At 41.2% G+C, this 26,588-nt stretch overlaps 1 protein-coding gene across 1 annotated transcript in view; it reads right to left on the bottom strand.

Annotated features, from left to right (window-relative positions):
• The window catches only part of LOC126260037 (chromosome-associated kinesin KIF4A), a 301,102-nt gene that overhangs the window by 19,825 nt on the left and 254,689 nt on the right, over nt 1-26,588 (bottom strand). The window contains exon 16 of the mRNA XM_049957211.1: nt 26,099-26,542. Within this exon, the coding sequence (XP_049813168.1) occupies nt 26,099-26,542 (444 nt within the window). The remainder of the gene's footprint in view (nt 1-26,098; nt 26,543-26,588) is intronic.

Below are 26,588 nucleotides of genomic sequence, written 5' to 3'. Positions count from 1 at the left end.
TTCCTCTCCCACATCCACACCGGCTATTCAGAGCATCCTCCTACACACCAACCGCCAATTAGAAAAGCATGCCACCCTTCACCTCAAAAAACTATCCAATCTCCTGGTTTCCCACCTCCGGAAAGGCAACTCACTCACCCTTCACAACCTTTCCAGCAAACCTCAACCACCTCTCATTGCACACAAACCCAGTCTCTCCCATCTACTCAGTCTCCCACTTCCAGCTCCACTCCCTCCAAAACCTCAAAATTCCAATCAACACAATCTGGCACCACAACACCCTAATTCAGTAGTTAACCTTTCCTCCAAACCTCTCTCCCAATCCGAAACCTTTGTCCTATCCAAAGGCCTCACCTTCAGCCCCACTCCCAGATTCAACCAAACAGCCCTCGTCAAAGATTTACTGTCCTACACTCGTACTCTCTGCTGGAAGTATCACTTTGCCACGAAGAATAATGATCCTAATCCTACCCCTAATGATCCAACTCCCCAAGACACTATCCAAATTGAACCCTGCCTGGAACAGTTCCGTCCTCCGTCACAGCGGGACCCACCTCCTCTTCCTCAAAATCACCCTCTCCAAACCTTCCAGGAATTTCTGACTTCCAGCCTTGCCTCTCAATCCTTCTTAAAAAACCTTAATCCTACTCCCAACATCACCACTGCTGAAGCCCAGGCTATCCGTGATCTGAAGGCTGACCGGTCCATCGTCATTCTTCCGGCGGACAAGGGTTCCACGACCGTGGTACCTGATCGTCGGGAGTATGTGGCTGAGGGACTGCGTCAGCTTTCAGACAACACCACTTACAAAGTTTGCCAAGGTAATCCCATTCCTGATGTCCAGGCGGAGCTTCAAGGAATCCTCAAAACCTCAGGCCCCCTACAAAACCTTTCACCTGACTCCATCAACCTCCTGACCCCACCGACACCCCGCACCCCTACCTTCTTCCTAAAATTCACAAACCCAATCATCCCGGCCGCCCCATTGTAGCTGGTTACCAAGCCCCCACAGAACGTATCTCTGCCTACGTAGATCAACACCTTCAACCCATTACGTGCAGTCTCCCATCCTTCATCAAAGACACCAACCACTTTCTCGAACGCCTGGAATCCTTACCCAATCCGTTACCCCCAGAAACCATCCTTGTAACCATTAATGCCACTTCCTTATACACAAATATCCCGCATGTCCAGGGCCTCGCTGCAATGGAGCACTTCCTTTCACGCCGATCACCTGCCACCCTACCTAAAACCTCTTTCCTCATTACCTTAGCCAGCTTCATCCTGACCCACAACTTCTTCACTTTTGAAGGCCAGACATACCAACAATTAAAGGGAACAGCCATGGGTACCAGGATGGCCCCTTCGTACGCCAACCTTTTCATGGGTCGCTTAGAGGAAGCCTTCTTGGTTACCCAGGCCTGCCAACCCAAAGTTTGGTACAGATTTATTGATGACATCTTCATGATCTGGACTCATAGTGAAGAATAACTCCAGAATTTCCTCTCCAACCTCAACTCCTTTGGTTCCATCAGATTCACATGGTCCTACTCCAAATCCCATGCCACTTTCCTTGATGTTGACCTCCACCTGTCCAATGGCCAGCTTCACACGTCCGTCCACATCAAACCCACCAACAAGCAACAGTACCTCCACTACAACAGCTGCCACCCATTCCACATCAAACGGGCCCTTCCCTACAGCCTAGGTCTTAGCGGCAAACGAATCTGCTCCAGTCCGGAATCCCTGAAGCATTACACCAACAACCTGACAACAGCTTTCGCATCCCGCAACTACCCTCCCGACCTGGTACAGAAACAAATAACCAGAGCCACTTCCTCATCCTCTCAAACCCAGAACCTCCCACAGAAGAACCAAAAAAGTGCCCCACTTGTGACAGGATACTTTCCGGGACTGGATCAGATTCTGAATGTGGCTCTCCAGCAGGGATACGACTTCCTCAAATCCTGCCCTGAAATGAGATCCATCCCATCCTTCATGAAATCCTCCCCACTCCACCAAGAGTGTCTTTCCGCCGTCCACCTAACCTTCGTAACCTCTTAGTTCATCCCTATGAAATCCCCAAACCACCTTCCCTACCCTCTGGCTCCTACCCTTGTAACCGCCCCCGGTGTAAAACCTGTCCCATGCACCCTCCCACCACCACCTACACCAGTCCTGTAACCCGGAGGGTGTACACGATCAAAGGCAGAGCCACGTGTGAAAGCACCCACGTGATCTACCAACTGACCTGCCTACACTGTGACGCATTCTATGTGGGAATGACCAGCAACAAACTGTCCATTCGCATGAATGGACAAAGGCAGACAGTGTTTGTTGGTAATGAGGATCACCCTGTGGCTAAACATGCCTTGGTGCACGGCCAGCACGTCTTGGCACAGTGTTACACCGTCCGGGTTATCTGGATACTTCCCACCAACACCAACCTATCCGAACTCCGGAGATGGGAACTTGATCTTCAACATATCCTCTCTTCCCGTTACCCACCAGGCCTCAATCTCCGCTTATTTCAAGTTGCCGCCACTCATACCTCACCTGTCATTCAACATCATCTTTGCATCTTCACTTCTGCCTCGACTGACATCTCTGCCCAAACTCTTTGTCTTTAAATATGTCTGCTTGTGTCTGTATATGTGTGGATGGATATGTGTGTGTGTGTGTGCGCGCGCGCGAGTATATACCCGTCCTTTTTTCCTCCTAAGGTAAGTCTTTCCGCTCTCGGGATTGGAATGACTCCTTACCCTCTCCCCTAAAACCCACTTCTTTTCGTCTTTCCCTCTCCTTCCCTCTTTCCTGATGAGGCAACAGTTTGTTGCGAAAGCTTGAATTTTGTGTGTATGTTTGTGTGTCTGTCGACCTGCCAGCACTTTCATTTGGTAAGTCACATCATCTTTGTTTTTAGATATATTTTTCCTACGTGGAATGTTTTCCTCTATATCTATATATATATATATATATATATATATATATAGGCAACGGCCTTGCCACAGTGGATACACCGGTTCCCGTGAGATCACCGAAGTTAAGCGCTGTCGGGCGTGGCCGGCGCTTGGATGGGTCACCATCCCGCCGCCACGTGCTGTTGCCATTTTTCGGGGTGCACTCAGCCTCGTGATGCCAATTGAGGAGCTACTCGACCGAATAGTAGCGGCTCCGGTCAAAGAAAACCGTCATAACGACCGGGAGAGCGGTGTGCTGACCCCATGCCCCTCCTATCCGCATCCTCACCTGAGGATGATACGGCGGTCGGATGGTCCCGATGGGTCGCTTGCGGCCTGTAGACGGAGTTAGTTAGTATATATATATATATATATATATATATATATATATATATATATATATATATATATATATATATATATATCACTGACAGGTCGATAGACACACAAACAAACACAAACACACACACAAAATTCAAGCTTTCGCAACAAACTGTTGCCTCATCAGGAAAGAGGGAAGGAGAGGGGAAGACGAAAGGATGTGGGTTTTAAGGGAGAGGGTAAGGAGTCATTCCAATCCCGGGAGCGGAAAGACTTACCTTAGGGGGAAAAAGGACAGGTATACACTCTCGCGCGCACACACACACACACACACACACACACACACACACACACACACACACACACACACATATCCATCCACACATATACAGACACAAGCAGACATATTTAAAGTTTGGGCAGATACAAAGCATAGGGCTCCAGAACACAAGCTGCACAGTAGGCTTAAGATGATTCGATCACGTTATGGGTGTCCTAAAAACTGCCCAAACGTTAAATATGTTTGCTTGTGTCTGTATATGTGTGGATGGATATGTGTGAGCGTGCGAGTGTATACCTGTCCTTTTTCCCTCTAAGGTAAGTCTTTCCGCTCCCGGGATTGGAATGACTCCTTACCCTCTCCCTTAAAACCCACATCCTTTCGTCTTTCCCTCTCTTTCCCTCTTTCCTGAAGAGGCAACAGTTTGTTGCGAAAGCTTGAATTTTGTGTGTGTGTCTATCGACCTGCCAGTGCTTTCGTTCGGTAAGTCACATCATCTTTGTTTTTAGATATATTTTTCCCACGTGGAATGTTTCCCTCTATATATATATATATATATATATATATATATATATATATATATATATATATGATGTGACTTACCGAACGAAAGCGCTGGCAGGTCGATAGACACACAAACAAACACAAACATACACACAAAATTCTAGCTTTCGCAACAAACGGTTGCTTCGTCAGGAAAGAGGGAAGGAGAGGGAAAGACGAAAGGAAGTGGGTTTTAAGGGAGAGGGTAAGGAGTCATTCCAATCCCGGGAGCGGAAAGACTTACCTCAGGGGGAAAAAAGGACGGGTATACACTCTCGCGCACACGTACGCGCGCACGCACACATCCATCCACACATATACAGACACAAGCAGACATATTTAAAGACAAAGAGTATGGGCAGAGATCCCACGTGGAATGTTTCCCTCTATTACTAGTGGGCTGAGGTGCGAGAACTGCAGCCTTGGCAGCAGTATCAGCAGCCTGATTTCCAGGCAGGACGACATGACCATGAACCCACAAACATCATAGTGGCTCCATCAAGAGGTAGCAAGTGACAGTTTTTCTGGACCCTTTGCACTAAGAGATAGTCAGTATAGAGTGCACAGAGACTTTGAAGGGCGCTGAAATCGTATGAGCAGAGGACACAATTGAAAAGCCTGTGTTGCCACATGTACTCCGTGGCCTGATACAGGGTGAAGAGCTCTGCTGTAAATATTGAGCAGTGTGCCAATACCGGAAAACGTCAGTGCCAATGATGAAGGTACACCTGACACCAGGGTCAGTCAGAGCGCCAGCAGTGTACATAAAGGTACTATAGCGGAGTTCTATGTGAATGTTCTGAAATTGAAGGTGGTAGAAAGAGGCTGGAGTAGTGTCCTTAGGAAGCAAATGAAAGCCAAGGTGAACACAGGCCACTACACACAGAGCCGAAGTGGTGAAGGGTTCACATCCACTGGGAAAGTTGCAGGTAGTGAGACATTAAGCTGCTGGAGCAAGAGCCGAAAGCGGACTCCACGAGGTAACAGAGAAGAGGGCTGCGCCCCATACTGGCGACCAAAGGAATCATCGAAGAAGGAGGCATAGGATGAGTGGCCATTGTAATGGATCTGGGAGATGTGGTATTTTCTACCGGATTTGTCGATACCAGATTGTAAATGTTTTCTTATATTTTTTGTCAGAATTTTTATTATAATTTGCCTTATTATATGTTAATTTACTTATATTTTTGAGAGTGAAAGCATATTGATTACTATTGTAAATGTCTCGAAGAATAGCAGAGAGACTGATTACCAGTGGAAGCTTGTGTGTTGTGAAAAATGTCTTTGACACTGGAGTCATCTTTGACTGTACTCAGTCAGCAGTTAACTCTTGGTGTGTGTTGACGGAAGAAGAGTGTGCAGGTCGCCGTCATAAATAATTTTGAATTATGTTACTATTTTTTTTTATATAAGCTATAAGAAGAAACTACATTCGATGGAATGGTATTTGAAGCACCAAAAATGAGGCAAACACATTGAACCAGGTCATTTCTGCAGCCAACAAAGATGCATTGTGGAATCGTACTTCCACTAGACAACTGAAGCCAAGACCAATACCGCCTTGTAAACATTTAACGAAAAAGGTACCGTCACGAAATATGCCAAATCTAAGTAAATAAAAAAAGTAGTGACCATATTTCAACTTGTGTCTCAGCCGGGATATCATATTTCAACTGGGGACTGTAGTCGGGATATTGTGTTCACGTGATCTTCAACAGTGCTACGAGGAAGAAAATTTGTGTGTGTTAATATCAGTTTTTTCAGAATGTGTGTTACAGTTTTTGTGTTCATCGGGAAGTAAAAGTTTTGGAGAAGAAATGTTTCGGCAAAAAATGTACTTCACGGCAGAAGAAGTAATTTCAAGAATTTTGGTCAACAATCACATGGATGGAAAACGTGGATTTGCAACAGTAGAAGAGTGTTCCAGATAAGTCACGAAACCCTCGTATTTTGTTAAAACAATATTTTTATCTTGTTTTGTATTGTTGTGTATAAATTTATTTTTCTTCACAATGACTTATGAGATTTTCGAGAGTATTGTGCCTTAAGTAGAAAGTAGTAATTTAATTGACTTTGAAAATCAGGACAGGTCAAATGAAACAGAAAGAACCGATCAATTTGATTTAAAAAGTTTTCTTGTAAATTTCATGAAAGAAATTAAACAATCAGTTGACGACAATAAGACTTACTGGGATGAAAAAATTAATAACATTTTGTTGCAAGTCCAAGCAATCAATACCCAAGTGGGTGATCTTTCGAACAGAGTTGGCGGTGTTGAGGAAAAAATTGAATCTGTGGAAGCAAAAGTAAATGAAATTGATGCTAAATTGAGCGATGAAATTAATACTGTAAAAAATGAGTTACTGGCAGATAGGGAAAGAAATTTAATTGATTTTAATGAGATAAAGGGGGAAATTAAATATTTGGATGTGAACATAAAAGTTTTAGTAAAAAATGTACAACAAGAAACTGACAATCGTTTGGTTACTCTAGAAAAAAAAAATAGAGTGCAATGATTTAGAAAACAAAACACCTGTCAAAGAACTTAGCGAAAAAATTGAAAGTTTTGACATTGAATTTCAAAGCAAAAATCACAATGTCAACACATGCAATCTTGTATCTAATATTCCAGTGAAGCACTTTTTGGTAGATGGACCCTTACATTCCGGTGATTTTATACAGTATTGTAAGGATTGTTTTTTACCTCACTCACCAGATGATATGAAAATTAAATTTGTGAAAAAATTCTTGGAAGGGGAAGCTTTGACTTGGGCAAACCAGATTGTAACTTTGGGGATGACCTTTTCAGAATTTGAGTCAAAATTTCTGGAAAATTTTTGGGATGATCTTAAACAAACTAGAATTAAAAGTAAATTTTTGAATGGGAGAAACTATAGAGAATCAGATGGGAGCATGAAACAATTTTGCAAAAGTGAACTTCAAAAACTTATTCATTTAACAAAACCTTTGGATGACTTGATCAAAATTGATACCTTAAAGAGAAGATTGCCATCAGCAATGCAGTTGAGTTTAGTTCATTGTCCTGATAGTAATGTAGAGCAGTTTCTCAATTATATTGAAAAGTTGGATAGGGTAACAACAAGAACACACAGTGGGTTTACTCAGAAAGGTAATGATCAAAATTGGGGAAATGATAACTTTCAAAAAAAGGGAACAAAACAATTATCATGGTGTCAGTCAATATTCAGGGGGATATAACAATTTTCAAAAGAAGGACCATAATTTTTATCCAAAACAAGATAATCATTTCCGCGGAAATAATCAACAAAATAGAGAACACTTTAGGGATCAAAATCACAGAAATTTTGCTAGAGATCAGTACAATAGAAACTACCAACAATCAGGTAATGTTTGGCATAGAAATGGGAACAGAAATGTTGATCAGAGACATTGGCAGAACCACAATCAGCAGTTCAAGCAGGAACAAGTTGTAATTCAGGAAATAAAAAACCTTGAAGGTGCGCAAGGTTGAGGCGGAAGGTGAGCATGATGAAAGGACCAATGGATGTGACTATCATAAACCCAAATATGCCAGTTCCAAACCTAAGCTATCACATGAGGTCATTAGTTGTTACATATTGAAGAAATTTCAAGAGGAAAATAATGATGATAAAGATAAAATTTTCAGTACACAAGAACATACAGTAGATAAAAGTAATTGTGATTCATTTAATTTAACAGCGTTTTACACTTGGGCAGAAAAGAACAACAGTTTGTCAGATGATGTAATTTGTAGTAGTTCAGAGACGTGTGTGAATGAAAGAGAGAATGCATGCTGTGAGAATGAAAATATTGGTGAAAGGGATCTGGTAACTTTAGAAAGGGGAAATTATATTTTGGGGAATAATTTGAATGTGTATGACCTGAATATGTGTAATGATAATGATGTTGATGATAAAGTTGATTATGATAGTAATGGTATTGATGATGATGTTGAGGAAAGGTGTTTCATTAGTTTAAATAGGGAGTTGGGTATACACATGGTTGAAAATGGATTAAATAGTGAGAATATTTTATAGAAATTCCCAGGGATGTTATCAGGATGAATAAGGCTCACAAGCTGGGTGTATGTAAAAGTGTGAATTTTGATGTTGTTGGTAAAGAATCTGACTACACAAATAATCATGACACATGTACAACTTCTAGCCTAAGTGAAACTTTTACAGATACTAATGACACACACACATTTCTTATGAATCTATGGCTGAACAGTGAAACTATTTCTTTTGACAAGAACTTTAGAAAGATGCATATTAATGTATGTGAAACTGTATGTCCTGAGTGGTGGAAAAAATTGAGATATTTTATTTTTGAAAAGCTGAAGGATAAGTACTTCAATAGTATACAGTGTGATTTGGATGAAAATTCTTGGCTATTTGAGATAATAGAGAGTACTAAAGGCAATTTTGTATCTTGTGCAAATTTTATAACTGTGACAAGTAATACATGTAATGATATACCATATGATTCTGATAAGTATAAGTTTGGGGAAATTGAAAGTAATTTATTACATGAGGATACAGGTTCTGATAAAAGTGATCAATTTTGCAGTCCTTATATAAAAGTTCAAATTGGGTCATGGATTGGTAAATGTTTAATTGATACAGGAAGTGAGATCTCGGGAATATCTGAAAGGTTAAGCAAGAAATTGAAAGTGGGGAAAGATTCTGTTGAAATGCCAGTTGTTGGGGTAAAGATAAAATGTGCTACTGGGAAGAGCAGTAAATTGGTAAAAGCCAGGCTTTAGTGACATTTTTAATTGAAGGCAAGTTGTTCACACATGGATGTTTTGTAATTCAGGAATTTAATGAAGATTTTCTTTTGGGTATGAATCGGATAGTAAAAGTAAATACAGCATTTGATTGGGTTGGAAGAAAACTTTTGATAGAAACTAGTGAAAGGGAATACATTCAGACAAATTTTGTGAACACACTTGGTGATCAGAGTAATGGAAATTTTGACAGTATTAATTTACTAAAAGAAAATAGATTGGAGAATATTGAAACTCATAGATTTGATACTGATGAAGTTGAATTTGGGAATTTAGTAAATTTGAAAATTTTAGAAACACAAAATTTTTCTGGGGAGCAAAAACAACAGTTAGAAAATCTGCTGTGGGAATACAGTGATGTTTTCAGTGACATGCCTGGTAGGGTAAAGGGTTATCAGTGTGAGCTTCAGCTAAAACCTCATGAACCATTTTTCATAAAACCATACAGTATTGCAATATCAAAAAGACCTGCTGTTGAGAATGAGCTGAAAAATATGGAAGGATGTAATATAATAGAAAGGAGTATCAGTGCATATAATAATCCTCTAGTAGTAGTTTCGAAAAAAGGTGGTGGAGTAAAACTGTATAAACAGAAATCATAATTTCAAAATTTAAATAACCTATTATCATCTAAAATAAAAGTCCTCCACTGGAATATGCTGGCTGGGGGGCAAAAAAACTAACTGTACAACCAAGTATGTATATTTGCATGTACAAATTAATAATTTGAAGTCACATGTTAATTGAAACTGATGAAAAACCACTGTTGTAACAAAGAATGAGAGAAAGATTTATTTTTACTTTAAAAAAAAAAAATATCTCCCTAGTGAGCATTTCTGAATTTTTCTAATTTTTGGAAGCTAAGTCTTCCCTGTGGGTGAAGGCATGCATGTGAGGACATGCATGCAAACGCATAAGTTTCAAAACCAATTTTAGATAAAGCCTCATGATATATGAGCAATTTATTGTTGTTTATACTGATGTTGTGGGGAGCAAAAGTACTCTTCACAAGAATGCGACTTGTAGTAATATTGTAGTAGAGAGGCAAGTGTACATAAATAATTGCAAAAAATTTAGATAATACTGATGTATCTTTAGCTGTACTAAAAGAAGGAAATCAAAAAAATTAAAAAATAATTAATAAATAAAAATTACACAAAAAGAAGACACGAGTAAAAAAAATTTAAAAAGAAAATCTTAAGCAAAAAAATATACAAAAGAAAAAACATGAGTTAAAAAAATTAAAAAAAATTCAGAAGTAAAAATATATATATATATAAAAGGCAAATATATAGGAAAAAAAACCACTACACTCTATATATGTCCAGTATCATTTTTTTCTGTACAATATGTCAGCATAATGAAATTAACATTGATATAAAAAAAAAAAATTTAATCTTATTCTAGGAAATGAGTTTTACCTTTCTATTATTTTCAATCTGTATGCTGTATGTTAGAATATTTCTCATGTATGTTTTATATCATGTATATTTGTCATGTCAAATAATTTCTTTACTTGAATTTTTTGTGTATGAGATTGATGGGGAAGTATCATTGCAACAACAGCCAGTAACAAGACCACAGATTCAAAGAGTCCAAATTTGGAAGAGGTTATCAGACTGCATCATTAATGTACTAATTGTGTAATACAGATCCATTACTGAGAGTGGTCGGGATTTTGTTGTATATGTTCATAACAACAAAAGCCCTGGGGAGCAGTTGTAATGGATCTGGGAGATGTGGTATTTTCTACCGGATTTGTCGATACCAGATTGTAAATGTTTTCTTATATTTTTTGTCAGAATTTTTATTATAATTTGCCTTATTATATGTTAATTTACTTATATTTTTGAGAGTGAAAGCATATTGATTACTATTGTAAATGTCTCGAAGAATAGCAAAGAGACCGATTACCAGTGGAAGCTTGTGTGTTGTGAAAAATGTCTTTGACACTGGAGTCGTCTTTGACTGTACTCAGTCAGCAGTTAACTCTTGGTGTGTGTTGACGGAAGAAGAGTGTGCAGGTCGCCGTCATAAATAATTTTGAATTATGTTACTATTTTTTTTTATATAAGCTATAAGAAGAAACTACATTCGATGGAATGGTATTTGAAGCACCAAAAATGAGGCAAACACATTGAACCAGGTCATGTCTGCAGCCGACAAAGATGCATTGTGGAATCATACTTCCACTAGACAACTGAAGCCAAGACCAATACCGCCTTGTAAACATTTAACGAAAAAGGTACTGTCACGAAATATGCCAAATCTAAGTAAATAAAAAAAGTAGTGACCATATTTCAACTTGTGTCTCAGCCGGGATACCATATTTCACCATGCATGGCAGATAAATAGCATGCGTACCTACTGAGGAAAAAGTCATTGCGGTAGGACAGCGGTAGTTCAGCAGCTTCAGCATACAGACTCTCAACCGGGCTGGTGTAAAAGGCACCCGTGGTCAAATGGATGACACGATGGTGGATACCGTTGAGATGGCGTAAGAGGGATGGATGTGCAGATGCATAAACAAAGCACCCATAGTCTAGTTTCGGACGGACAAGGGACCGGTACAAGCTGCGGAGTGTGGTTAAATCTGTACCTGTGGAAATACCATTGAGAACACACAGGACATTGAGGGACCATGTAACGGCTGTCAGGTAAGACACATGGGAGGACAAAGAGAGCCCCAGGAATTTCATAGTTCCAATGAATGGAAGACAACAGGCCCCAGATGTAAAGATTGAGGGAGAAACCGATTGCGCCACCAGAAATTCACAAGGTGGTTTTGTCAGTTGAAAAAGGAAAGCCATTGTCACTGCTCCTTGAAGTAAAGACGATTGAGACATCGCTGAAGATGCCACTCAATGAGACTGGTCTGTGGAGAACTGCAATACATGACAAAATCATCAACAAAAAGGGAACCAGAGTTGCCTGGTGGGAGACAGGTCATTATAGGGTTAATAGTAATAGCAAAAAGGATTAGGCTCAAGACAGAACCCTGAGGCACACCGTTTTCCTGGGTAAAGGTGTCCGACAAGGCAGACCCCACATGCACATTGAAAACTCGATCCTTTAAGTACTTCCCAAGGAAACAGGGCAGGCGGCCACAGAAGCCCCATGTGTAGAGAGTATGGAGGATACCAGTTCTCCAGCAGGTGTCTTATGCCTTTTCCGAATCATGAAAAACACTGCCACAGTCTGGGATTTCTGCAGAAAACAATTCTTGACATGGGTGGACAAAGTGATGAGATGGTCAACTGCAGAACAGTGTGCTTGAAATCCACACTGTGCAGTGGTTAGTGAATGGTTAGACTCTAGCCATAAATCATACGTTCCATAACCCTGCAAAAAACACAGCTGGTAAGAGATATGGGATGGTAGCCAGAAAGGAAGTGTTTGTCCTTATGGTTGGGTATGGGTATGACAGTGGCTTCATGCCAGCATCTGTGAAACATGCCCTCTGCTCAGATGCCGTTGTACGTATTAAGCAGAAAGTGCTTGCTTCCAAGAGAAAGGTGCTGCAACATCTGAATGCGAACAACAAATGGCCCTGGGATGGAGGAGCAGGATGAACTGAGAGCATATCTAGCTCCCTCACAGTAAAGGTGGCATTGTAGCACTCAGGATACTGAGAAGAGAAGGTTATCACCCAAGCCACTGCCGCTCGTTTCCGATGGAGGAAGGCAGGGTGACAGTGGGAAGAGCTTGAAATTTTTGCAAAATGGTGGCCCATGGTGTTGGAGGTAGCAATAGGGTCCACTATGACACTGCCTGCTACCAACACGCTCGAAATTGAGGAATGGATTGGGGTCCCAGAGAGGCATTGGAGGTTGGCCCACATGACAGTGGAGAGGGTGGATCTGGCGAAAGAACTAGTGAATGAAATCCAGCTGTCTTTTTTGCAATCCCGAAGAACGCCACGACGCTCTACATGTATCTGTTTATAATTAATGCAGTTTGCCATCATAGGATGATGGTTAAAAATGCGGAGAACACGTCTCCGCACACTAATTGCATCACAGCACACCTCAGTCCATCAAGGAACTGGAATACAGTGTGGTAAAGAGGAAGTGCGAGGAATGGAACATTCTGCAGCGGTAAGGATAATGTTTGTAAGATATTCCAGCTGGTCATCACAACTGGGGAAATCTTGTTCTTCGAAGGTCACCAGGGAGGAGAAAGCTGCCAGACAGCCTTATTAAGCTACCAGAAGACCTTAAGTTGATTAAGAAGGTAAGCCAAGATGGCACTTCTCAGACAGGTTCTGGAAGAACCCCAAAGGGGATGGTGCACATTAAAGTCGCCGAGCAGCTGAAATGGCTGAGGTATCTGCCGAATAAGCTGGAAGAAGTCTGCCCTGGTGACATAAAATGACAAAGATATAAATGGTATAAAGGGAAAACATCAAGTGAGGATGGAAAAGGCGAACTGCAACAGCATGAGCAGCATGACTACCCCATGAAATGGAATGCCGACCTCAGGGCGGAGGTTAACACCAGACTGGGAAGAAATGTGGAAGCTCAAAGTGGTCATGAGGACGCAGTTTTGTTTCCTGAAGGCAGATCACATGGGGAAGCTGCGATTCTGAAAGCAGCTGAAAATCATCTTTATGGAACCGAAGGCCGCGTACGTTCCGTTGGATGAGAGTCATGATAAAAAAATGAAGGGGTGTCACCTCGGCGACTGCCGAGTGCCAGTCTGTGAAGACTTGCTGCTACAGGGCACAGAGACAGGAGGATCCTGCTCCACGAGGTGCACAGAAGCATCGGCATTCTTATGCTGTTGGTCTGTGAATTCAAACACAGAAAAATGGTTGGCAGTACGCACCAGCAATACGGAGCCAGGTCGGGTGAAGATATCATGTCGCGACACCGTAGAAGAGGATCTTCAAGTTCGTGAAGGAGATGACCATTTGCCTTTGTTGGACTTCTTCAAGCCTTTCCTGTTAGCAGAGGCAGACTTAAGTGTTGTTTGGCTGAAGGGACATAGAAAGTCTTCACGGGAATACTACTCCTGTTCCTTACGGCCTGCCGGTTGTGTAGTTGGTGACTCCGCTCCTTGAGGCGAGAGTTTGATGGCTTGTTGCACAGCTGGACGAGGGGACGGCGGAGCTACCTTGACACTGCGCTATTTCGCAACCTCAGAGCTTAATTTGAGGTCGCATGTCTGCGTGGCCACTTCCTCCAAGGAGAAAGATTTAGCAAGAACAGCACTGTGTAAGTGCCAGATGGTAGAAAGCAGGGTTTGCAACTAGCCAATGACTTGCGAGCGACTGGGGAAGGAACTTTTTCTTTTACCCGGATCTCCTGGACAGCCCGCTCATCAAGACACAAAATCTCGAGACGTGGTGGCATGGCCGCCATTGCAGTTGATACAGCGGGGAGAAGGAAGCAGACGAACGCCCTCATGTGCATCCCTACCACAGGTTGCACATCTGGCCGCGTGTCGACAAGACATTCAAGTGTGGTTGATACGCTGCATCGGAGTCGGAACATATGGTCGGACTGTGATAATTTCATAGCCTGCATTGATCTCTGACGGAAGTAACACTCTATCAAAGGTGAAGAGTGTGTGGGTGCTGAGGAGGAATCTACCTTTTTCATTACCCTATGGATGGCAAAGACACCCTGATCAGAGAGGTATCACTGGACTTCGGCCTCAGTTTGACTGTCGAGCAGGCTAGTGTAAATAACATTACAGGAAGAATTCAGAGTTTTATGGGAATTGCCATGAACAGGATAGCCATGGAGAAGCGAGGTGGCAAGCAGTTGTTGTGCTTGAGAATCTGAAGTAGTCTCCAAAACAATAGTGACATTCCGTAAACAAGAGTAGGATTTCACAGGCCACCAATTGCATCAATACCTTTCTGAATAACAAACGGAATTACCATTGTGAAGGACTGAACATCTTCAGTACGTGAAACCATGAGGAACCATGGTGCACCTGGAGGGGTCTTGGAATCGTTAGTCTCACTCCGTTTAAGTTTCATAAGTGTTTATTGTGAAGATAATTGACTCATTACGAGAAAATCCCCATCATTGCCAGTGTCTCAGATGGCACACTCCTTCCAACGGGGGGGCTCCCCTTCACAAGGGGCGTACCCACCTTAGGTGATGGTTTGCACCTCAGGCCACACCACCTGAACACCTGACAGGGGAACCAATCAGCAATTTGGGAAGGTAGCAACTCAGGCAATCACCCCTCCCTGGGCCTGGCCTGTAACAAGGGGTATGTGCAAACTGTACCTGTTGATCCGAGGCTGGGAATTACGTGTTACCCAGTCACATGTTATGCATAAGACACGCTGGCCTTCAGGAGTGCACAGGGAGGAAAAAGAGTAACCTCTAATGCTAAAGCAGATATGCAAAGAAAGGTAAAGGGAAGAAAAAATAGTGGCAGAGAGTTCTTACCCTATGTGATCCGGACACCTGGCTCAAAATGACTTACAAATTCATGGCGCCCTCCATTGGTAATGCTGGCATTCAATATGGTGCTGGCACCCTCAGCCTAAATGATAGCTTCCACTCTCGCAGGCATATCTTCAGTCAGGTTTCTTGGGGAACAGCAGCCCATTCTTCACAGAATGCTGCACTGCGGAGGTATCGATGTCGGTTGGTAAAGCCTGGCATGAAGTCAGTGTTTCAAAACATCCCAAAGGTTTTCTATAGGATTCAGGCCAGGATTCTGTGTAGGCCAGTCCATTACAGGGATGTTATTACCATGTAACCACTTTGCAACAGGCCGTGCATTGTGAACAGGTGCTTGATCATGTTGAAAGATGCAATTGCCAATCCCTGAATTGCTCTTCAACAATCGGAAGCAAGAAGATGCTTAAAACATCAATGTAGGCCTGTGCTGTGATAGTGCCACAGAAAACACGGGGTGCAAGCCCCCTCCATGAAAAACATGACCACACCATAACACCACCACCTCCGAATTTTACTGTTGCCACTACACACGTCGGCAGATGACATTCACTGAGCATTCGCCATACCCACACCCTGCCACCAGATTGCAACATTGTGTACAGTGATTCGTCTTTCCACACATCATTTTTCCACTGTTCAATCATCCAATGTTTACACTCCTTACACCAAGCGAGGTGTTGTTGGCATTTACCGATGTGATGTGTGGCTTATGAACAGCCGCTCGACCATGAGATCCAAGTTCTCTCACCTCCCACCTAACTGTCATAAGACTTGCAGTGTATCTTGATGCCGTCTGGAATTCTTGTGTGATGGTCTGGATAGATGTCTGCCTATTACACATTAGGACCCTCTTCAAATGTCAGTGGTCTCAGTCAGTCAACAGATGAGGTCGGCCTGTACACTTTTGTGCTGTACGTGTCCCTTCACGTTTCCACTCCACTATCATATTGGAAACAGTGGACCTAGGGATGTTTAGGAATGTGGAAATCACGCTTACAGACGTATCACCCAAGTGACACCCAATCATCTGACCACATTCGAAGTCCGTGAGTTCCGCGGAGGGCCCCATTCTGCTCTCTCATGATGTTTAATGACTACTGAGGTCGTTGATATGGGTACCTGGCAGGAGGTGGCAGCACAATGCACCCAATATGAAAAACTTATGTTTTTGGGGGGGAAGGGGGGGGGGTGCCTGGATACTTTTGATCGCATAGTTTATGTCAGTGATGGGCAATGCAGTACATTCCCAATAACACCCAAGCCATACTCCCCAAGGGAGGGGAAAATGAATAGCAAACGGATAGACATGCAACATGCAAGGGAAAAGATGCTGCAACTTCCTAACTGCTGAAGGCTTCTGCATGTTTTCTGCACCTAGAAGAGATTCCTCTCCACTCAACTCTGATAGTTGGTCAAATCTATTGCATATACACCAAGTACAACTGTCTGAATATATCCATCTCCTCCTCCTAGCTCCCCGCTTACCAACTGCCAGTTCCCATTCTCCAGCATCCTTCACCCTGTTCAACCTGTCTAGTTACTCCTCTGCAGCAACATCCATTGCTACTGTGAGAAAGATGCGGACATAGGACCAGTCTATATCACACTGTATACCAAGCTGTAGCAGCACCAAGCAAAGCTGCAAATGTGCCAGATGTAAATTTTGTCCTACTAGCTGTGAAAATAAGACTCCAATTATGTGTTCAAATTGTGAGAGATGTTTTTGCAAAGGTGATGTTGCACATTGCTGTTCAAACTGTAGTAACGTGTTCTCAGTGTCCAGATTTCAAAACTAGCATGTTCACTATTATTTACTTGTATTTTGATGAATGATATGCACTGAAAAAACAATTTTTTGCTAGATCTATAAAACACACACACACACACACACACACACACACACACACACACACACACACACTGTTCATATTCTGAACAGTGTTTTCTGTTCAAAACTAACCTATCTATCACCACTTCCTTGTATTTTGTCTACGTTTTGTGTACAAAAGAAAGTTTGCCCATTGTTACTTTTTCCCATGTTGATAAATTTTTTATTGTCAAAAGATAAACATATTGACATTTATTTATACTTTGATATTATTTGTTGCAGAGAAATTTATTCATTATTTTTATTGTATTTTGAACCAAGCTTTAAAGAAAATAATTCACTGATATTTGCTTATCTTTTACAAAATATTTCTATTAATAGAGAGATTTCTACTTTTCTTTTCCTGAATTTAGATCAATAGCAATATTACATTATATCATAATGCTTTAACTGGGTCAAACAAGAATTAAATTGTATTTAATTACACGTAATAATATTTCCTCACAGCGTTTTGACCATTGGCTCATTACGACCTAAAGTACCAAGAATATAAACCATATTTATGGAGAACAGTAGGCTCCATGACCTACCAAGAACAGTGCCACGTAAATCTGTTCTATATGCTGATGATACCACTTTCGTTACTAATTAACTTGGTACCTCCACACAGATTCTATACGCACCAATTTATCAAAAGTCATACCTGTCACAGAGTATATGTGAGCGAAAATATGTTGTTCAGCTCCTATTTTGCATTTTTTTTTTCTTTTTCAGCTGCAGTGGGGCAAAAAGAGTTATGTGGCAGGAGAAGGATATGCGATGTGTAGTGGGTGTTTCCGAAAACAATGTATCTTGTAGAACAATGAAAATAATCAATTACTGATAAAATTATGTAATTGTATCTAAAAACACAGCTGATGTGACTTACCGAACGAAAGTGCTGGCAGGTCGATAGACACACAAACAAACACAAACATACACACGAAATTCAAGCTTTCGCAACAAACTGTTGCCTCATCAGGAAAGAGGGAAGGAGAGGGAAAGACGAAAGGATGCGGGTTTTAAGGGAGAGGGTAAGGAGTCATTCCAATCCCGGGAGCGGAAAGACTTACCTTAGGGGGAAAAAAAGGACAGGTATACACTCGCACACGCACACGCACACACACAAGCAGACATTTGTAAAGGCAAAGAGTTTAGGCTTTACAAATGTGTGTGTGTGTGTGTGTGTGTGTGTGTGTGTGTGTGTGTGTGCGTGCGCGCGCGCGCGCGCGTATACCTGTCCTTTTTTCCCCTAAGGTAACTCTTTCCGCTCCCGGGATTGGAATGACTCCTTACCCTCTCCCTTAAAACCCGCATCCTTTCCTCTTTCCCTCTCCTTCCCTCTTTCCTGACGAGGCAACAGTTTGTTGCGAAATCTTGAATTTGTGTGTATGTTTGTGTTTCTATCGACCTGCCAGCACTTTCGTTCGGTAAGTCACATCATCTGTGTTTTTAGATATATTTTTCCCACGTGGAATGTTTCTCTCTATTATATTCATATCATTAAATTATGTAATTGGATGGATAAAAAAACACACACATAAAAGACTGTTACGATTGGACGCTTTTGGAGCCAGTGTTTCCTCCTCCAGGCAGAAGGATTGAAGGGGAAGGAAGAAGAGTGAAGAAAGAGAACTGTATACGTCTAGGAAAAGGGGTTGATTTTGGGAAAGTCACCCAGAACTGCGGGTCAGGGGAGATTTATCGTAAGGCATGAGATGCTTTCCTTCTTATCCCATACATAAGTCTCCCATGACCCACAGTTCTGGGTAACTTTCCCAAAATCTACCCCTTTTCCTGGACCTCTCCAGTACTTTTCCTTCAGCCTCCTCCTTTCCCCTTCAACCATTCTGCCTGAAGAAGGAGCCACTGGCTCTGAAAGCTTGCCAATCACAACAGTCTTTCATGTGTGCATTCTGCTGCCGCTTAATGTACCTTGTTACTTTACAAGAAAGGTTACTTTACAAGAAACTTTTGTCATGACAGTCCCATCATTATTTATATGTAGTTGCCTAGTCTACACAAATGAAAACTAAACATGCTACAAATTACGGCAATCATTTCATTGTCACAGTACACATCACAAAGGAAAGCTTGACCAACCTTTCACAAGACAAAGCAAAACTCATAATGGCTTTGCATAACTTTGAGCAAAACTGTTCAACACACTGCCGTACCTGCCAACTTTCAAAAACAGAAGTCCAGAAGATCCCAAATTGCAAAAATTTAACTCTTGCATAGGTTGCAAGGTGTTCAAACATAGCAAGAGATTACAACATTTCAAGATCACTATTTTCGAACTCTGAATTAGGTACTTACACAAGTTACTTGCTGATGAGAGAGCATTTTTTGTCACTTAACATTGGGACAGTTTACACACTACACAAAAATGAGCTTTTCTTCTCTTGATCTTGCAAGCCACAATATGAAGGACACTGTCAAAACTACTACATTTATTTACACTTATTTACAAAATTTTCTCAAGTTCACAGAACTCATGGTGTCGGTTCCTGTAGTCATGTCGTAGTTCATGAACCACGGGCAACGTATGAGTGGCCAAGTAAGTGGTCCCGACAGTCGAGATACCAGTTACTTTGGAATAAGGCAGGGCATCTCGGACATATTCTGAGTCTTGGTCACCTTTGTGCTCAGACGGCAAAGACTACCAAATCCACCGGATAGTCCCTCAACCATTAGGGGTAATACCGAATGGGACTCGGGGCAAGTAAGGCTAGCAACCTGCTTCCCTGGTACTTTAAATATGATGCTGGCAGCAATCAGAGCAAAATGCCTCGGACCTTTGGAGGTGCCGGAGTCCCACCTCTAACTGACAAACCAGGGACTCCTAAGATACGACTTGGCAAACAAATGGTAATGAGATGGGGAGCTATTAATATCAATGGGGGCTACTCTGGGAAGAAGGTAGAGCTGGCAGAGGCTGCAAGTAAGATGGGGCTGGACGTTTTAGCTGTTAGTGACGTTTGGATAAGGGGTGAGAAAGAAGAGGAAGTGGGAGAATACAAGGTCTACCTGTCAGGAGTCAAAGCAGGAATAGCACAATGGGGTGTAGGGCTTTACATCAGGAAAGAAATGGAACCCAGCGTAGTTGCAATAAGGTATGTAAATGAACGACTGATGTGGATAGACTTGACAGTGTCTAGCAAGAAAATTAGGATTGTGTCAGTATATTCGCATTGTGAAGGGACAGATCAAGATAAGATGGATAGTTTTTATGAGGCACTCAGTGATGTAGTTGTTAGAGTAAAGGACAAGGACAGTGTTCTGCTCATGGGTGATTTTAACGCCAGGATTGGAAATCGAACAGAAGGGTATGAAAAGGTTACGGGTATTTTTGGAGAGGATATGGAGGCCAACAGGAATGGGAAACAACTATTGGATTTCTGTGCCAGTATAGGCTTAGTAATCACAAACTCCTTTCTTAAACATAAAAACATTCACCAGTATACTTGGGAAGGCAGGGGAACCAGATCTGTCATTGACTATAAAATAACAGATCAGGAATTCAGGAAGGCTGTGAGGGACACACGTGTATTCAGGGGATTCTTTGATGACAGTGATCATTATTTAATCTGCAGTGAAATTGGGATTGTGAGGCCGAAAGTGCAGGAGGTCAGGTCCATATGTAGGAGGATAAGAATGGAGAAACTTCAGGATAAGGAAATCAGGCACAAGTACATAACAACGATCTCAGAAAGGTACCAGTTAGTTAAATGTAGTCAATTACAGTCATTGGAAAAGGAATGGACAAGGGACAGGGACACAGTACTAGAAGTGGCTAAAGAATGTCTTGGAACAGTAGTGTGTAAAAGTAGGATGAAGCAAACAGCTTGGTGGAATGACACAGTCAAGGCAGCCTGCAAAAAGAAAAGGAAGGTGTATCAAAAATGGCTACATACTAGAACTCAGGTATACAGAGAAAGTTATGTTGAAGAAAGAAACAAAGCCAAACAGATAAGTGCAGCATCCAAGAAGAAATCTTGGGAAGACTTTGGAAACAGGTTGGAGACCATGGGTCAAGCTGCTGGAAAACCATTCTGGAGTGTAATTAGCAGTCTTCGAAAGGGAGGTAAGAAGGAAATGACAAGTATTTTGGACAGGTCAGGAAAACTGCTGGTGAATCCTGTGGATTCCTTGGGCAGATGGAGAGAATATTTTGAAGAGTTGCTCAATGTAGGTGAAAATACGATCAGTAATGTTTCAGATTTCGAGGTAGAATGGGATAGGAATGATGATGGAAATAGGATCACATTTGAGGAAGTGGAGAAAATGGACAATAGATTGCAGTGCAATAAAGCAGCTGGGGTGGATGAAATTAAATCAGAACTCATCAAATACAGTGGAATGTCAGGTCTTAAATGGCTACACAGGATAATTGAAATGGCCTGGGAGTCGGGACAGGTTCCATCAGACTGGACAAAAGCAGTAATCACACCAATCTTTAAACATGGAAACAGAAAAGATTGTAACAACTACAGAGGTATCTCTTTAATCAGCATTGTGGGTAAAATCTTCTCAGGTATTGTTGAAAGGAAAGTGCGAGTATTAGTCGAGGACCAATTGGATGAAAATCAGTGTGGGTTTAGGCCTCTTAGAGGTTGTCAGGACCAGATCTTTAGCTTACGGCAAATAATGGAGAAGTGTTATGAGTGGAACAGGGAATTGTATCTATGCTTTATAGATCTAGAAAAGGCATATGACCCGGTTCCTATGATGAAGTTGTCTTTTCTATGAGATTATGGAGTAGGAGGCAAACTTTTGCAAGCAATTAAAGGTCTTTACATAGATAGTCAGGCAGCAGTTAGAGTTGACGGTAAATTGAGTTCATGGTTCAGAGTAGTTTCAGGGGTAAGACAAGGCTGCAACCCGTCTCCACTGTTGTTCATACTATTTATGGATCATATGTTGAAAACAATAGACTGGCTGGGTGAGATTAAGATATGTGAACACAAAATAAGCAGTCTCGCATATGCGGATGACTTAGTTGTGATGGCAGATTCGATTGAAAGTTTGCAAAGTAATATTTCAGAGCTAGATCAGAAATGTAAGGATTATGGTATGAAGATTAGCATCTCCAAAACGAAAGTAATGTCAGTGGGAAAGAGATATAAACGGATTGAGTGCCAAATAGGAGGAACAAAGTTAGAACAGGTGGACGGTTTCAAGTACTTAGGATGCATATTCTCACAGGATGGCAACATAGTGAAAGAACTGGAAGCGAGGTGTAGCAAAGCTAATGCAGTGAGCGCTCAGCTACGATCTACTCTCTTCTGCAAGAAGGAAGTCAGTACCAAGACTAAGTTATCTGTGCACCGTTCAATCTTTCGACCAACTTTGTTGTATGGGAGCGAAAGCTGGGTGGATTCAGGTTACCTTATCAACAAGGTTGAGGTTACGGATATGAAAGTAGCTAGGATGATAGCAGGTACTAGTAGATCGGAATGGCAGGAGGGTGTCCACAATGAGGAAATAAAAGAAAAACTGGGAATGAACTCTATAGATGTAGCAGTCAGGGCGAACAGGCTTAGATGGTGGGGTCATGTTACACGCATGGGAGAAGCAAGGTTACCCAAGAGACTCTTGGGTTCAGCAGTAGAGGGTAGGAGGAGTCGGGGCAGACCAAGGAGAAGGTACCTGGATTCGGTTAAGAATGATTTTGAAGTAATAGGTTTAACATCAGAAGAGGCACCAATGTTAGCACTGAATAGGGGATCGTGGAGGAATTTTGTAAGAGGGCTATGCTCCAGACTGAACGCTGAAAGGCATAATCAGTACTAAATGATGATGATCACAGAACACTGGCTACATTCCATCACAGGTTGCAGAAGAGAGAAGAAGATGAGTAGCCTTCTTCAGAAATTCTGAAGGAAAACTATTCATATAACACGGACAGTCAATTCTTGTTTTCAAAACAAAAATGTATCCCAGAGTTTCATTTGACGCAGAGGACCTTAACTGACTGAGATTCTTCTTCAACAAGATGAAAAACACACACACACACACACACACACACACACACACACACACACACACACACACACACACACACACACACACACACAGAGAGAGAGAGAGAGAGAGAGAGAGAGAGAGAGAGAGAGAGAGAGAGAGACAGCATTGTTGTGTGGTAAGGTCAAAATAGAAAGCATTAGCCTGGATACCCTATTGTACTTAGGAATACCATCAGCTCCACAAATGCTCATCAAGCAAGCCCATTTGGTATCATCTGCCAAGTTCTTGCTCCCAACAGTAGCAGAGTCATCAACCTGCAAAATGAATGAATTTTCCTACCACTATCCTTCATTTTCGTATTGGAGACGTGTTTAACTGATTTAATATGATTTATCAATTCAGTTCTTCCTGCACAAGCAATGTTTATATCACACGAACATATGGAACAGAATGCAAATGTTTCATCTTTCTGTGATCGCATAATACACGGAAATTCAGCAGAATGTGCATCCCTGGAAGACTGATGCTATCGTTTCTTAGTTGAACTCATCACAAAAACACAAAATTGCACAAACATGTGTCACACAATTGCACGTATACCAAACCGTAAAGGACACACTGTATAAAAGCAAGCATAAACAAACCTTTCCCACTAACGCGCAGTCGAAGCACAAAGAGAATGCAGCAATAAACTGTGGATGTTATTATTGATAGAATGTTTGACCAATTTTTGCCAGCAGTGTTTCAAACACAGAGTTAATGACAAAATCGCAGCAATATTCTGGGAGAAGGGATCATAGATAATATTATATATGTTCATCCACAACACTGCCCCAAAATCAGGAAATCATCTGGGAAAACTGGGAAACTTGGCAGGTATGCAGTGCACTAGAAGCACACACTATCTATTTAAAAATCTTCAGAAATGTTCTACAAAACCTGCTTAAAAAGAAGGCTTTCTATGGCGTATATGAACTTTTTGATTGTGCAAAAGAAGATCTATAATTTTAACTTATACAGATTGTATGTAAATCTACATGATTTAATTGTTTTCTTTATTGTTACTATTACTGTATGCTCCATTGTGTAATACTCTATTTGTACAAGCTATTAAAATCAATAGCATGCAAAATGCTCAGAGATGAAATAAATAAATATATACATAAAATACTAGTCAAGCAAATTAAAATCCTTTTTTTAGCACATTTCATCATCATCATCATCGTCATCATCATCATCATCATGTGGCCAACATCCATTGGCAGAATATACAGAGTGTTCATTTTAATTGAAAGCTACACCCCAGATAAAAAAAAGAGTCATAGTTCAAATTTGTTTGTCTTGTAGGGGGCATCCAACAATACCACACTTGCCCACCACCCTATCCTGTGCTGTGGGTGGCGGGTTGCAACTTCGGAATCTTTAGAGCCGTTACCTATTCTACGTCTGCATGATATGTTAGCTCCGCGTGCGGTGTACTGCCTCTTAGGATATGTCATACTTAGATAAATGGCAATGGTGGTGCGTTGAGTATTCTCCTGTTCAAAATTTCGGAGGAATACGATGTTGTGAACCAGGTTTCGAATTAGAAGTTATGAAATATTGGCCTGTTCTACCCTCGCAGGATGGAGGTGTGGTCCCACGTGCCATTGGATAGTCAAGGGTCTTTGAGTAGCATATTGTAAATTACGATTGTATATCCATTTCTATTCCGGAGAAATGGAATGTTGTGAATGGGGTTTCCAATAGAAGTTATGAAGTACTGGCCTGTCCTATTCTTGTAGCATAGAAGTGGGGACCCAAGTGCCATTGGATATTCAAGGGTCATTGGTGGCATATTGTAAATTATGATTGTGTACCCATTTCTATTCCTCCGATTACAGCACCATCTGTGTCAAAATGAAAAAAAAAAAATGCTTCAGACAAAAAGTATATGGATTTTGCCAGAGAATCATAATCTACAATAAAGAATGGGGGTTCCCATTGAAGGTTTCAAAGTTACAACCTGCAACCCATGGCATGGGATGGGATGGGATGGGGTGGGGTGGGGTGGGGTGGGGTGGGGTGGGGGGTGAAGATTGTATCGTTGGATGTCCCCTTCCCAAGGAAACAAATTGGAATTATAACTTTATTTGATGCAATGTGTAGTTTGAGATAGTTCAATGTTTTCAGTTAAAATGAACACCCTGTACAACGGTTTCAGCATATTTCATCAAACTGTTGCACATATCACCTTCCTGCCATCAAACAGTGAATAACATGCAGCAGTTTGATGTTATTTACACTGAAGATGCCAAATATGTTATATAATCAGCCAATGGAGATGGGCCACATGATAACAGGTATACACTTCAGATAGTTTTAAATCTTGACGTGTGCTAAATCATAATTTTTTCCTGCATTCCTATTTAAAATGGCTAAAGGCTGAAATTGCAAACTATACATTTTATAAACAAACATGACATTTTAAGGAGTAGAAGCAGCTACTTACCACTGGGAACAGCTGGATAAAAACAGTCAAAAATTTAAACCACACCTAAATTGCAATGTCTGGAAATTTTACAAATTCATTTACTGAGTGAAATGAAATGACAACAGACTATGAAAAGATAGGGAAGGATTTACAGTTGCTAAAGAAAAGTTTAAAACATGGATTAATTATATGATGTGTACTGTAGTTATCAATTTGTTTGCTATCTTGTTCATATCTTGTCCTTACATGGTTTGAATTAAGAAACTTCCAGGTCACAAACACAAACTACTGGGCATGGGTGAAAGATTAGCAAAAACTCACAACTTACGAATAGTAAAATTTAATAACAACAGGAAATGCTCTGAAAAGCTACTAAACAGAAAAAAAATTTTTTTGATGGCAATTCAACACAATTATTTCTTAAAATTTAAGAAATCTCAGTCATATGTATAAAGAAGAAAAACCTTTATTCTCTGAATCCTCTTGAACAATGGTGTCTTCTTCCAATCTGGATCATTTGGGTCATCTACTGTGGCATCATCTTCAGGATCTGATTCAAAATCCTCTACCAAATCAAATGTTGCATCAGCTTGTCCAAAAGTTTTCCTTTTTCTAGTTTTAGCTTCTAATTTACTTTTTAAATCAGCTATTTCTTCTTCTTTTCTCTCCAGCTGTTGTCGCAAAGCTTCAATTTTTTTAATTTCCTGCTCTTGAATTTCAAGCCTTAGCATCAAATCTGATTCAATATTACCATCTGTCCCAACTCCTTTCAGTTGACCTAACAGCAAAAACACTTTATCTGCATGCTCTTTCTCTAATTTCAGTAATTCATTCCTATGTTCTTGTTCCACTGTTCTTAGCTTGTTCTCATGGTTTTGTAACTGTTCAGCAAGTTTAACCTTTGCAGCCTGGAAAAAAAATATTTACATTAAAAATTAAAACTTTTTTCAAAGC

The sequence above is a fragment of the Schistocerca nitens genome, chromosome 5, assembly GCF_023898315.1.
Source record: "Schistocerca nitens isolate TAMUIC-IGC-003100 chromosome 5, iqSchNite1.1, whole genome shotgun sequence".
In the NCBI taxonomy this organism is placed as follows: Eukaryota; Metazoa; Arthropoda; class Insecta; order Orthoptera; family Acrididae; genus Schistocerca; species Schistocerca nitens.
Note: the sequence above shows the minus strand (reverse complement) of the source record. Positions and strands in the feature narration are given on the sequence as shown.